The following is a 15,840-nucleotide window of genomic DNA, read 5'->3' as shown; positions in this document are numbered from 1 at the left end:
CCACAATGATATAAGGGGTAGTATTATCCCAGTTTTACAGATGGACAAGTGATGCACGGTGAGAGTAAAAATAAGGTAAAAATATTCAGTAATTGTGGGTGCTCAGTTTAAGAACCTGCGAGCCCAATTGTGCAGAGTACTTAGCATTATATAGCACTTTGCATATTCAAAGCATAGCTCCCATTATCATTGAAGCAGTGAATTCTCAGCTACCAAGCATGGAAAATTGCAACACTAACGGTTACAATTTGGCAAAGTTATAAGCAACTGAAAATAGGGTCTTATTTTGGGAAGTGTCAGATACCCTTAATAATAGACACAGACAGTCACACAAGGGATAATGTGTGGGATAATGATGGTGATGAGACCTCACCTTTCAAGGATAAGATTACTAAATAGAGAATGTGGTTCCGTGTCACTTATTAGACCTCCATTTTCTGTTAGCCAGTTAGTCATTCTTTGTAGTCATACATATTTTATCTGACTGGCCCGTGGACCAGCATCAGTCCCAGAGATCTCCCTGACACAGTTTAAGAAGGCAGCAAGCCAGTCCCTGGTATCAAAATGGTTGAGAAACACTGTATCCAATAAAGGAAGGAAGTGTTACAATGAGGAAGTTTACTTTTAGAGTAGCTATGTAACTCCACCAGCTCATTTATGAGACAGAAAACACAAAATGTCCACCTTGATTTGGGAAGGATTAACAGTAAAAAGAAAATTAACCCCTCTGCACTTCAATTGATGGGGGTGTTCAGCCAATCAGCAAGACTTCCCTCAACCTCAAGTTTAAGATGATAATGTGTCAACAGGCCCTTGAGAATGAGTGCAACTACTGATTATTTCTTTATAGAGCAATATTAACTTTACTGTTATAGATGTTTTTATTATTTATTTTTAGAGCCCAGAGCTGCCAGGCAAATCAGGGTTTCAGTGTGCTGGGTGCTGTACATACACATGATAGAAGATCTTTCCAGTCCTGAAAAGCTTACAACCTAGACAAGATAGACAAATGCAGGGAGAAAGGAAACATTGTTATCCCCATATTACACATTGGGGACTGAGGCATGGACAGATTAAGGACCTGATCCAGAGCCAACTGAAGTCAAAGGGAGTTTTTTCACTGACCTCAATGAGCTATAGATCAGACTTTCAGATCACACAGGGAGTCTGTGGCAGAGCTGGGAAATGAACCCAAATCTCCTGAGTCCCAGTCCTATGCCTTAACCAGAAGCCCATCCTCCCACCCTGCTGCTGGAATTAGAGGTAGTAAATAGAAATAAATTAAAGTATGTTAAAAGGGCAGAAAGCTTGTTAAACAGATGCTGCAGGGGAAAAAAGAGTTTACCTAAGATTTTGAGGAGAAACATAACCTTTCTTTGAGGTAAAAATACTAGTTTGATAATCTTCCATGGGACATGTTCAGTTAAGAAAACATGGTGTGAAAATCCCATTGCCAAGAGCAATAGACTCTGCCTCTAGGCGTAATTATACATACTAGATTTTCTTACAACTGCTACTAAATTAATAGAGGGACAAAGTGTGTGAAGTAATATCTTTTATTGGACCAACTTCTGTTGGTGAGAGAGACAAGCTTTCAAGCTGCACAGAGCTCTTCTTCAAAATTTAATAGGAGTGCTATGTATTTAATCATTGAAGGTCCTGCTGCAGTACAATATATCTATGGTTTTATGAGTTGTGCAAGCCCAGAAGTCCATATATGCTGAATTAGTGGCAGGCCACACTATGTAGGATGAGGAGCAGTCAACTATGAAAAAATAGCCTTATACATTTGGGCCACAGAACTCTATCAAGGGAAAGGATCATTCTGCCATGAATATGCCCTATGCCTGGAGTAAACTCATTGCATGACCTGATGGAAGGGTGGAGCCATGAGCAAGTTAAAGCTAAGTCATTTATTTTCTTTATTTAAAGAAGATTTTTTTTGAATATGAAAATGGTGGGTTTGTCCCAGTCACTGCTGTCTTGCTTGATGGGGACTATCCCTTATTAGGAAAAATCTTTTCCACCCCATCTCTGCTCAATCTTTAGTGTTTTATTTTTAAAGAGGGATGAGACTTTTGTCTAATAGCTTTTTTTTCTCCTTCTTTTCAGCTAACAGAAATGGAACTGTTAGCTTGGAATATCCTCATACATTTGGCCCCTATAAAGTTCAGTGGTACTCTGAAAACTGACTGTAAAAATGGCACAGGGAGATGCATGGGATTTTCAAAAGTGCTAACCATTGGCCTAACTCTGCTCCCCTTGAAACCAATGGTAAAACTCCCATTGAGTTTAGTGAGAGCAGAGTTAGGCCAATACTGAGCGTTTTTGAAAACCCAACCCATATTGTCTCATAAAAGCTTCCAAATCACATTTTCTCTGCTCACAAGTTAAAGATTAAATAAAAACATAAAACTATCAGTCCTGCAAACTCATGCTAGGATCATTCTTGGGTATGTCTATGCTGCCAAAACAAACAAACAAAAACAAAAAAGTGTGTTCTTAACTCGGATTAGCTAACCCACATTAGCTAACTTGGGTTGAAATTAGCAATGAAGAAACAGCAACTCAACTTTTAACTCAGGTTAGCAGTTCGAGTTAAAGCCTGTAGGGAAACCTGGTGTTGAAAAGCAGTGAAGACATGACAACATGCTATTTTAATCCAAGCTAAGAACACTTTTTTTTGTGCAGCGTAGACATACTCCTGGACTTGTACATTGGCACTAGTAGTAAAAATTCTACAGTCCAAAATCTGATCTCCATGACATCTGTACAACCTCATTGTCTTCACTGGGATTGCAAAAGAATAAAAATTTGGCCCTGCTGTAGGAACTTAATTGCCAGTTCTCTTGATGATGCATGAGAACAGATGAACTCCATCACACTGTCTCTTAACTGTGTTGACTCTGCATTGTTAACAAGTGGTAAAAATAAATTATTTTTTATTCTTAAGTGAGCAGAGATGACTGAACATGCACAGGAAGCAAATGAATTGAGAAATAAGATGACTTTTTTTACAGTGACATTTCAAAGCACAATAGCATTTTACAATTCCCCCATGTCTGTGTTAAGACAATTGGAGAAATGCTGAACACTCTTGGGAAACCCATTGGTGTAGTTTCTGTGAAAGCAACTGTTATGTGGCGGAAGAGACAGCAGCAGAACATTTAATATGGCATCCCTCATTTACATTTAATATGGCATCCCTCATTCGATAGACACATGGTATTTTGTCTGCAAATGGAAGACAGCCTTCATGTCTGCAGATCCCAGGGAGCATACTGGACTCCTTTGGGCAGGCAGCTTCAGATGTAAATTTGGCCTGGAATCTCTGACACAATTGTAATTTGTAAAGTCTTCAGGTTTGGCTTGATAAACTTTTCTGCTTCAGTTACATGTTAATAAAACAAAAACAAAATAAAATACTGTTCTGAAAACATAGTAAGGGTTCAGTGTTTGCAATTTCCATTTCCTTGTTCCATTATTTCTGGGTTCCCCTTTATCCTGGCTGTGACTCTTTTCTCCTGTAACGTTTCTGTGCATTTACAAAACACAGCATGAAGCACTTGTCATTAGGACAAAAAAAGATTATAATAAAGAAAGTGAATTACTGTCTGGTAGGTTTGTGATAATGTTGGTTCTCCATTAAACATCTGATATTAGCTTCCTTTTTTAAATCTTCAAATACATCTTTTATTAATTTGAAATTTTTAATGAATGCAAAACAGACATCCTGAGTAAACTATTACAGTCTGGAAATTTAATGAAAGGTTTCAGTTTTTTCCTGCTATGATGTTAAGTGTCACCACCCTCAGTAGTACCTTTTTAAACAGCTGTGATGCTTATCTCTTGTTTCTTCTCCAAAATTCAGTACAATTCAATTCAATCCAATTAATTTATATGTAATAGCATTTAAAAACGGATTCTGGACTGCAAGTTACAAGACACAGCAACTCTTAAAAAAAAGACTCTGGATTGACTGTTAAGACACAAAATATTGTTGATGGTTTTATCTGAAAGTTTCACACTAGTGTTGAGGTTTAATAAGCATCCTCAGACTAGAAATGTATCTACAGAACAAAAGCAAGATAATTGAAGTTAAACTCAGTTCCTTTGTCATCTGCCAGCAAGTTCTGAAACTTTTTTTCAAAGCAAGATTTGTTCATTCATTTGAACAATTAAAATGTTCCCTTGCCTCTCATGTAAATTGGTTTTGTACATGAAACTTCAGGCCCAGATACACACACACATTTCAAACTGATGGAGTGATTTGGACATATAGTGTGAGAACATTGTACAGAATTTTATAAGAATTTTTTCAAAGAGGGCGATTTGGAAGGAATGACTCTGAGGTGCCTTTCCACACCAGAAAACCCAAAATTGATTAAAGTCACTGAAGTTGATTCCGGCCATACCTGAAAAGCAGTAAGACCCCAGTAAAATATTTCCTACCACTCATTTCCCACTGACTGTGTAAAAGAACCTCTGTAGGACTCCTTGTGCTGTTTTCCCATTCCACAAAAACATAAACACCTTCTGCCCACATGCCCAGTAAACACAGATAATGTGTCAATGGAGGCCAATCACAGATATTTGCATTGCTAATCTACCTCTTCCTTTCCCAGAAACACGCTAGCATCTGTGCTAGACATTCTTACATCTGACCCTTGCAGCAATACCTCATCTGATGAGTACATATATTTGCATGCCTGTAATTGCTTTCTAATACTGAAGAGCAGGGCGGGACACAGATAAAAAATTGGCACACTGAGTCTAATTCTTTTTTTTTTTAATTGTTCCTCATTCCAAGTGTTGCACACTCCATGCTTACCAGTTGTCTTCTTGAGAAACAGAGTGTAATATGTCATGTCCATTTGTAAGGATTACAAATTATCCAACCCTAACACTTACACAATATATTGCAAAACAAACATTTATCAGACCTCCATATCTTTAGGAATCACAAGCAACCTAACCTTGCTTAATCTGAACACTATTTCTAGGTCATCTCTTTGATTTCTCAACACTGCTGTCTTGATTAGTTTCAGAGTAGTAGTTTCTCTATACGTCACTATCTTTGTGTCTTCAGTTTCTCACTAAACAGTCTTTCCAATCTCTTATCTCAACTATTATAGCTAGAATAAAAATTTAAAAAAATCATTCAGAGTCAAATGAAATGTTTGTTTTGAGTTTGAGCTTTTTATGTTTAAATTTTTTTTCATGACATTAAAGGAGATTTCTAAATAAAAAACCATTTCCAACTGAAAAATCTAAACAGTTCATTTAGAACTTATCAGAAGGAAATGTTTTTATTTTGGGGAAGAGCGGATTTTTTGTTTGTTTTTTTAAAGCACAGATAATTTGGTGAAACCAACATGAATTCACTAAATGTGCATTTTTCACTGAAAAATATTTTGGCCAAAATTTTTCACCTTGCTCTACTCAGTAGAAGGCAATTAGATTTGCCATAGTGGGTAAATAGTAGTTGAAACCATATGAGTGGAAGAGATTCTCCAGAGGAAGGGTGTAAAGTGAGATGGAAAGAAGGCTAAGGACAAAGACAAATGGTGAGTAACTCAAAGCTGATAAGGTCATCTTCTGCAGACTGAAGGCTAGAATAAATATTATGTCTTGAGAAGACTCAGGTTTATTATTTGATGTCTATGTAGTCCTAGTAATCAAGGATAATTAATGACCAAAATAATTTTCTTAAAACATCACAACAAAAGACATCAAATTTTTAGAACATCATAGAGACCTGAAACCAAAAGGTCACTAGAGTTGTTATTTTGACCCATCCAAATGAACTCATTGGAGGTAGCAGGAAGGTTGATTGTTGGGAAACAAGCATGTTTTTCATATTATATTTGAAATTATTTTGTAATCAAAACAAAGTGTGTGTTATTTTCTGGCTGCAGATATTTTACTTATTTGGCCATCTGTAGGGATTCATTGATTTTGTTCTGTTTTCATGCTGTGCTTGATTAATCCATACAAAGAGCCAAAATGTATCTCGGATGTAACTCACTGACTTCAGTGGAGTTACATCATGAATGAACTTGGCCCCAAATAACAATGCTGTAAAGTTTCCTTAATGTTGCTGAACAATGTTCATAGTCAGATTCAACCTAAGGAGCAGTTCTCACATGTTTAGGAAACATATGTGCATGCATATACAGCACATGGAAATCCCCACGTTCTTTGGGGGCAGTGACTATCTTTCTGTTCTGTTTGTACAGTGCAGTGGTTCTCAACCCATGGCCCAGGAGCCACTTGCTGGCCAGGCAGCACACAGCTGTGGCCCATGTGACAGCCTCAGAGACATACAGGTATATATATATATATATATATCGTGTGGCTGCAGCCCACATAATATATAGAGAGCTGCATATGTGTCCCACAATGGTAAGTAGGTTGAGAACAACTGGTACAGTGCCTAGCAAAATGGGATCATGGGCCATGACTCCATGGCTCCTAGGTGTTACAATAATATAAATAATAATAATTCATATAGAGGGAAACTCAGTTTACAGTTAACAGGAAAGCCATTCAGGTTGTCTCAATGCATGGCAATGTAAACGTTACAATCTGGTCAGAATAGCAGCATTGCAAAAGGTCCTTAATCCTGAAGAGAGTCTTTCTCTCTCCCTACATATGGAAGCAAATAAAATATATTTTAAAATAATCATCCTCAGTATGTGAATGAGTAGAACGTATGTGGCTTGACTACTACATTTTCATGCAAGATTGCCTTATAGTGAAGTTGTTTGTGAATAAAAGTGACTTTGCTACAAGCCAGATCTTGGCCAAATGTCTCTGTGACATGGAATGTGGCTGGAACTGTGTGACTCAGCTGGGTTCTCTAGTTGCAGAGGCCTACACCTGTTCCGTGAGTGAGGTGAACACCTCAGTGGTTACCATATAGTGCTTCTGTGGTACCCCACCTTTCCTCTCACCAGAACTCCACCCCACCTGTGTTCCTGGAGATGATACCTCAGGGGAGTACTGTACCTTCAGAGCCTTTCTGACTGTAGGCTGTTGGGCAACTGGTTCCTCCCCAGGTGATTGACAGTTTGTGCACAAGAATTTATAAGGGCTGCCCTGAAGATAATCTGCAGCTATGGCTGAGTTGTCAAATAGAGGGTACAAGCAGGGTCCACCAAGGCTAAAGAACCCATCATGCCTTCTTGTTCACTTCCCAGCAACATACCCACTTCTTCTTTTTTTTTTTTTAAAAACTAAGCTCTTGTTCCCCTACCTTTCTTCACAGTATCTCCATGAGGAAAGTGCAGTCATGGGGGTCCAGTAGCCTCTGTGTAGAGAATCTGTGGAGAACTGCTGGGGTAAGACAGGGGATCTTATTTACCCAAGATGAACTTCCCTTTCTCCCCCAAAATATGTTTGCACTGCCCCTGTGGAGCAGATGTAGAACCCCTCTATTCCTCTTCAGTCTCCAGCTGACTACCCACGCTAGGCTGGTGTGCAGCCAGACTACAGGCATAAGAATTTCATGGGTTACTCCCGCAAAACCATGGGCCACTCCAGCAGAACCATGGGCCAGGATATGGAGCTGTAAAAGGGGTTTACTATACACTAAGTAAGTTGGTAGTCTGGAAGATGCCATCATTCTGAGGGGTTAAGATCTGTTACTGCAATTTTAAAACTTGCTGGTGAGACTAAATCCTGCTTTTATAGGTCCATGCAGTTTTCTAGAACCTCTCAGAATCTTGCATGTGTTTCATCAGCATAGGTATGTTTATCATAGAGTACTAGTCATCATGTAACATGCAATACACGCTAAAAGAAGAAACAAATCCAAAGAGAGGTAAATTAAAAGGCTTATTCCAATCACTTGTTACACACTTATATCTTAGTACAATGCTGTTGCACTGAATACACCTGAATGATTAAAAGTTAACCAAACTATTATAAATCCTCTATTAAGACCAGAAACAAAATGGACCTTATAAAATACTAATGAAGGAGGGCAGCTTCTCTTGCAAGGTGAAACAAGTTGCCTGTCCATGTTGCAGTCTAACATGTTAAAAGTTGAAAAGTTTTTGTATTGTATTTCAAAAGATGTCAGTTAACCGTGGTTCCCAAGCTTGTCAATCCTATGAATGACCAGTCATAAACATAAACCATTTCATGCCCTGTTGATATGATAAAACAAAACAAAACCTTGTCTACTACCATACACAAAGCTACCACAAGATGTATATTACTGTGGTCATGCGTCTACAGTATAATGAAATAATAAACTTAAGTCTTGATACCATCAGATACACCTTCATTTCGCCCACTTACAATGTTATTTCAAAGGGAACATGTTTCATTTATTTGCAGCAGAATTCCCAATTTATGATAGCAGCCAGCAGCACCAACTCTGCTCCAATAGGAGATGGCATCTTAGAATTTGGCATTCTATTATGACAAACAAAAAATACTCCTTGGGTTTCCAGAGAGAGCCCTGGACTGAATGAGCATCTTTGTTCTTTTACAGAAAACTCATGATTTTACCTCCAGAAATATTCTAGGCTCTCTTTGTCTCATCTTCACCATGATTCACTCTTAAAGGCCCTTCCCCTATTGAAGTCAGTGGGAGAAGAGGGCGATCAGCAACATGTACTGTGCAATGCTGATCATGTCATGCTCTCCTGAGTAAGAACATCCCCACAATATACACAGCAAGGCCTGGGTTCAGACACTTCTACCATGAATGCAAACTCATATTGGAGAGTCCTACTTTCCTTATGTCATTTTCTTTTCAAGTAATTGATTCATCCTTCTCCAGTGTCACATTTTCACAGTCAGAAATAATAACAGGCTCAATTCCTCTTCAACTGCATTTGTTTAAACATCAGTCCGTATTACTTCTGAGTGGGAGCATGGAGGGTAAAGAGTAAAGGCATTAAATGTAATGACATTTTATTCACAGCAGCATAAGCTGTTGCTAGATTAGCAACTAACACAAGGTAATAACAGTACAAAGGAAATAGCTTCAGTCACTTCCTACCACATCATCTGGACAAATGGAAAATTGCAGATACGTTTGAGGACTTGCGCCTCCTAATTCAAGGCTAGACTGGGGTTGGGTCATTTGTGAAAATACAGGAGAGAGTGCAAAGAGTTTTCCTCACTCACTTCTCTTGTAGGACTAATGTAAATCCAACTACAGTCTCTGTGATTGGAAGAAGTGCAGAGGCTGCTTCCTCCATGCAACCCTGAGGCCATGGCCCTGCTGTGTTCCATGCAGCAGGAGAGCTAGCTAGCTGGCTGGCTGGCTTGGGAGATACGCTGCTGCACTCCATGAAGGCACATGGCTCCCGTGATGCAGCTCCACAAAGCCTCCCATGTGCTAATGCTTATATGGCACAGCTGAGTTCTGTGGAAACAGGAGCTTGTTGACAAGGCACCTATTTTATTTTTTTTAATAATTCTTAAATTTCTGTCATTTGCCAGATAACACAATGGTTAAAAGGAAGAAACTTTGAAACGGTAGTTACCTCTCTGCAAATGTTATGCACCAGTCTTAGAGAATGTTTAAAAAACAATAGCTATAAATAACAAGATGCAGAAATACATACTTTAAAAGTGTGTCAGATTATGACAAATAGGTGAGTGCCTACATGATACTCCAAATGAGACAGACACATCTAAGTACTTGGTTTGCAGCTGCACCCTGATCACAGCTTACCTAGTTTCTGAGGTTTATGCACGCACAGAAAAAGCAGGTACTATCATCTACTTAGAGAGCTCCCAGACCTCATGGATTTTGAGAGGCCTCAGGCTTGATAGGAGTAGTAATACAGTTCTGCTCTGCAGTGCAGCTAACTCTAGACACTATCATCACACACACTATCATCACACACCATGTCCTGCTTCCTCTCTGTTAGAGCTATAGGAGAAGCACAAGGTTTCCTCTTCAATAGGCAGGCCACTACACTGTACAATTTTCTGTGGTGGAGACTCTTTTGTGGTAGATTGGTGGATGGTTGCGCTCTCCTATCATGCCTAGTATTAGAAGTGGGTGAATAATTGATTTTTGTTGTTTGCTGGCAGTTCCAAAAATATTGTGGGGGGCGGGGATTGATTCTGGTTGAACCCAATCCTGAAATTCCAAAAAAATTTAGCAAATCAAAAAAATCAATTTTGGGTTGAATGGTAATATCGGGACATCTGGTCACTATAGTGCAGCTAAACCATGTAGCACTTTAATGAAGACACTGTGAGCTGATGAGAGAGAGCTCTCCCGTTGGCATAGTTAATCCACCTCCCCAAGAGATGGTAGCTATGTCAACATAGCACTGTCTACACAGGGGGTTAGGTCAGTGTACATCACTCAGGGTGTGGATTTTTCACACCCCTAAGTGAGGTAGTTTTGCTGATATAAGTCTGTAGTGTAGACTAGATCTCAGGAGCCTAAGACACATTTTCAAAAGTGGCAGACATTTAGGAACCTAAACTTTCAGTGAGTCTTAGGAGCCTAAGACTTGGTCTACACTAGAAAATTAGGATGGTTTAACTAAGTCAGTCAGGGATATGAAAAATCCACACCCCTTGAGCGGTATAGCTAAGCCAGCCTAAGTCCCCTTGTAGACAATGATAGATCAATGGAAGGATTCTCCCATTGACCTAGCTACCACCTCTCAGAAAGCTGGATTGCCTGTGCTTATGGCAGAACTCTTCCCATCGGCGTAAGTAGTGTCTATGCTGAAGTACTATAGCTTCTCAGCTGTAGCAGTGCAGCTATACCGCTGTAGCATTTTAAGTGTAGACAAGCCCTAAGTGCCTAAATCGCTTTTGAAAATGAGACATAGACTCCTAAGTCAGTTAGGTGTTGCAATACTGAGTGGAGCAATACCAGAATACATTTAAAAAATCTGGGCCTAAATCACTTTACTCTCTAGTCTGGTGGGTAGTCCCATTAGCTTCAATGTGGCAACTAACATTAGTAAGGGTTTGCAAGATTGGGCCAGTCCTGCAAAGTTCTGAATGATGAATTGCATCGAGTTGGAAAATAGGGCTCTTGGCACTTTGCATGACTAGAACCTAAGTGTGCAGAGTCCTTGCAAAGTTGTTGCCTTATATAACTATTCCCATTAAAATAAAAACTATGGTGGAGGGAAGATATGGAAAGGTGAGGGGGGAGAAAAGGAAAAGAAAACAATTATTTACCATTTTTATTTCATTGTATAAAATACAGACTAGGGAATATAGAAAGAAAGGGTCTGTGATAACGATACTAATGTAGCTGCCATAAAAGTGCAATATAAAACTTCCATCAAGTCACAATTGACCACAAATTATGGGCTAGAAAAAATGGTATTCAGTATCTCATACCACACACAATTATTTGAAAAGATATGCTCTAGGAATTATTTTGGGGGAATTCTATGGCCTGTCAGACAGAATGATCACAATGGTCCCTTCTGGCTTTGAAATCTGTGACTCCATATTTATTTAGGGAAATAAGAGCTAAATAGCTGTCAAAACTTTGGTAAACATGTTGCCCAGCCCACTGATTTTCATTTCTTAGTTCAAGTTAAAATTGAAAATAAAGGGTTTGTTCAGTCAGAATTGGAGGCATTAACTCTCTTGGACTAGGATTTGTTTTCAGTAATATTTATTATCTTGTACCTCATTCCTTTAATCAGAGTAATTGCCTAATTCATTTAAGAGAAAGATCAGAACAAATACAGATGTGTTTGGTAATGTTTTTTAGCCATTGATTATACTCACTGGCCGGTATTTTCTGGATGGCTCAAAAATAGGAATAATATGAGCATACTTTGTTTTGAATAATGGTTGAAAGCGACTGAATGCTTGGAGATTATTAAGCAAGTGAAGGGACTACAATGTCGCTGTGTGAATTTTCAAATGAAGTTTTTCTTTTTAATGATATGAAGTGTATGAACTAAAAATATTGCTAATTTACATATATTTTAGTTGATATGGAACAACCAAATCAGAAAATGCCTTACATATCATATAATCTTAGGGTTTTTTTTTAATATACAGTAGCATTTATCTGTGATGCTACATGTTGAATTTTTTAAAACTTCCATTAGTAAACCTCCCTGGTAGATGTAAATAGAGCACGGTGTACAAAGTCCTGCTGGTCTTGTGGTTAAGGGACAGGACTGAACTTCAGAAGACCTGAGCTAAGATTTTCCAAAAGAGATGCTTAAAGTTAAGCTCCTATGTCCTTATTCGGTTGCCTAAATTAGTGGTTCTCTTAACTGAGACATTTTATTTTATTATTTATTGTATTAATTTGTTACCTGGCCATTAATATGTGAAGAGAAAAGACTGAGGTGTATATATCTCTATTACTAATATGTAGTCATTTTAAAAGTCACATTACTTTGGAAAAAATGAAATATTGGTAACTGGTTTTGTTTTATCCATCTTCTTTTACTAATGTTTTCTTCCACCCCACCTCCATATTTATGTATTTATGACAAACTACTGCATAATCCTGAATATGTGTTATGTTTTTAATGTACCCTCTAGGTATCGGGGTAGGAGTTCTAGTACGAGAATATGGCAAGCTCTCCAACCTGGACAAGTTCTACTTTGCATTTCCTGGAGAGGTTCTGATGAGAATGCTCAAACTCATCATTCTACCCTTGATCATATCAAGTATGATTACAGGTATGACTAAAAATATGCTGTTTGTTATATTCCTTTAACTGCTGTTTGGTTTTTCTTCCCCTTTTTTATGAAAAGAAATTGTAAGAATATTTTATGAGATTATCTGCAATCCTAAATCATAAAAAATGTATTTAAGTGAAATGTTTCTATAAAGAGTGTGAATGGAAATGGAAGATTAAGTCATAATGTGGAAGATAACTCTGCTAAAAAACAAATGTAAGATAAACCCCTCCCATGATTTTCAGGGTTTGTAAATCATCTCTCCCAAACCATTCTTGATGGTGGATTAAGTGCTTCCCAGTTATGGATCCAAACCTGCAAATACTAACTCTAAATACTTTCCCTGAATACACAGTAGTAAGTACTATGGTTGGTGGTAAAATGTTTGCAGGATCAAGCCCTAAATGCAAAAGGTGGCAGAATTGGCTGTCAAATATCCTCTAACTGCAAGGTTGTTATGGTGGGTTTTTTGTTTGTTTGTTTTTTTATTCTCTCCTTTTTTGTTCAGGAAACAAAGGCTCAACTAGTCTTCCTTTAACATTCCATAATAAACCCACCCATTTTTGCCAAAGTGCTCTACTTTTTCATCTCCACACAGTGTTTGCCTTTGGCTTATGTTCAATATGCCCTTCATTGTTTGGCTGGGTTATCATGGAAAAGCCTTAGGGATTTGACTGAGGAGAAGGAGATCACTTTATGTTTAGAGAGTGCGGGAACTGGGCTTGTTTAGTCTGCAGAAGAGAAGAATGGGGGGAGAGGTGGATTTGATAGCAGCCTTTAATTACCTGAAAGGAGGGTAAGAGAAGAATGGAGCTAGGCTGTTCTCAGTGGTAGTAGATGGCAGAAGTAGAAGCAATGGTCTCAAGCTGCAGTGAGGGAGGTCTAGGTTGGATATTAGGAAAAAGTTTTTCACTAGGAGGGTGGTGAAGCATTGGAATGGGTTACCTACGGAGGTAGTGGAATCCCCATCCTTAGAGGCTTTTAAGGTGCGGCTTGACAAAGCCCTGGCTGGGATGATTTACTTGGGGTTAGTCCTGCTTTGAACTGGGGGTTGGACTAGATGACCCCTGAGGTCCGTTCCAACCCTAATCTTCTATGATTCTATGAATGCTGATCATAGGGGTGACATAAAGAAGGGCTGAAGACCAGAGTGGTAGGAAGGAATAAAAGCAGCAGTCAGAGGTGTGTATGCTAAATCCTGAGCTCATTGAGGTCTACAGCAAAGATCTCATTGACTTCAGTGCTGCAGGATCACATACTACAAGTGGAACTAGGAGGAAATGAGTGCAGCAAAGGAGGCAGGAGTGAAGTTGGCCAAGTCTTGGAGGCATGATTATGATGTAAAGGTGAGAGGAAGCCAGTGAAGGGATTTGAGATGAGGAGAAACAAGGTCAGAGCAGCAGCAGAGAAGATTTTTTTTTACAACATTATTTTTGGATACACTAAAGGGAGACCAGAGAGAAGGAAATGCAAGAATCAAGATAAGAAGTGGCCACAACATAGACAGGGTTTTTATCGGAAGGGATTAAGAAGAAAGAGAAGATTTTCTTCAGCCAGGATGTTGGGGAAAGAAAAAGAGGAATAAAAACACTCTATGTTTTAAGTGACGGAGAGAGCGATGGCAATTTTATGGAGCTGGAGATGGGAATGAGAAGGAAGGAAAGATGAGCTCTATTTTTTATCATGTTGAATTTGAGTCAGTGAAAAGAGATCTAGGAAAAGCTATCAGAAAAAAATAAGCCCCTTTCTCTTTTCAAACAAGCTGTAAAACAGACTCACTCCTTTCAGTGGTGGGTGAAAGAGGACCTGGATTTTCAAAATAAGTGATATAATCAGGTTAACTTGTACAGGCTTAAGAGGATCCGAATTAATTATTCATGATACACATTCCTGCACAACACTTCAGAGTGGAAAATGATGTCATTAACAGCATAATATGCTTACCACCTATCACTCCCCACAAAGTATCAGTAAACTGTGTTTGTAACTACTATTGCAAACTCAGAATTCACTGTCTATAGACTGCAAGGGCTACATTTGTAAAAAGAGACCTGGATGAGCTGTTTTGTTGTTGCCTTCGCAGATTTGGTTTCCGTTGAATGCGAGTGCATATTTGTCATACAAATATGTCAGTTTCTTGGCACAGATCTAAAATAGCTTTTGTTAAAGAAAAAAGACCAGACAATGCCATTGATGGGCAACCAACATTTCAATTCTTTTCAGTAATTTATGTATTGCTTTAAGTTCTGTAACTCTTGGAGATAATGACAATAGCTGCCAGTATCCAAACAGCTATGAAGTGCTTGCTAAAAAAACAAAACAGGCATGTCCATGCAAGGTAGCTGTTTACACTGCTTTCATTATTTTCCTTCGTCCTGCTGTGCAAGACATCAAGCAAATACTGTTTTTGCCACATGTAGAGTATATTATGAAAGTATTCATTAAGTTAAGCATAGAAGATGCTAATTGTGGGCTGATAAACAGACCTGTACACACTCATATAGCATATTGGCCATTTTTCTTCTGTGCTATTCCAGCAGCAAAGAAAAATTGACAATCTCCAAGGCACTATTATGGTGTACAGCAGAGGAGGAGTTAAGCAGCGGGATATGGGGGAGTGTAAGCAGAGCAGAGGAGAAGGAAGAATCAGCAGCAGTTAGGGACCAGGAAAGGAGAAAAAAATGAAGAGAGAAGCAACTAGGAAAATGGCTAGGGAAAAAGAAGAAAAAAGAACAGAAAGATAGTAAAGGTTACTAAAGGAGAGGAAGAGAGAAGACAGAAAAAGGAGAAGAAAAAAGAAAGACAAACATAGCAGGAAGGAGGGACAAACAGGAATAGAATCAAAGGTGACAGGACTTAGACTCAATGTCTAAGTCACTTTTGAAAATGGGATTTACACTCCTAAGTCACCAATGCACTTTTGGAAAGGTTATCTGTTTTTCATATAAAAGTGCTCCATTTGGATGACTTCACATTTTAAAAGGCATTGACTTTCCAGTTTGTTTCTGAGACGAAGGTGGATGCACATCTTTGAGTAATAGGCTAGTGTCTCAGGACAAGATCTATTTCCCCGCTGAAGTAGAAGAGAGTTGCATCAAAACCTCAGTGAGGGCTTAGATTATAAAACAGTGAACTGAGCTAAATGCCATCTTTCAGAAAATTGATTCCTTCTTCCTGAAAACC

The 15,840-nt window shown here is 38.6% G+C and overlaps 1 protein-coding gene across 2 annotated transcripts in view; it reads left to right on the top strand.

Moving 5' to 3' along the window:
• SLC1A1 (solute carrier family 1 member 1) overlaps positions 1–15,840 on the top strand; it is a 65,595-nt gene that overhangs the window by 6,133 nt on the left and 43,622 nt on the right. The window contains exon 2 of one of the 2 annotated variants that reach the window (XM_067543056.1): positions 12,517–12,657. In XM_067543056.1, coding sequence (XP_067399157.1) covers positions 12,517–12,657 — 141 coding nt within the window. Of the gene's footprint in view, positions 1–12,516; positions 12,658–15,840 lie in introns of those variants that run through there. The other variant, XM_067543057.1, reaches the window with a different exon arrangement.

The sequence above is a fragment of the Emydura macquarii genome, unplaced genomic scaffold (genome assembly GCF_026122565.2).
Source record: "Emydura macquarii macquarii isolate MOO-44397 ecotype Brisbane River unplaced genomic scaffold, CSIRO-AGI_Emac_v2 contig_767, whole genome shotgun sequence".
In the NCBI taxonomy this organism is placed as follows: domain Eukaryota; kingdom Metazoa; phylum Chordata; order Testudines; family Chelidae; genus Emydura; species Emydura macquarii.
The sequence above is the reverse complement of the archived record's forward strand: the minus strand, read 5'-3'. Positions and strand labels throughout refer to the sequence as shown.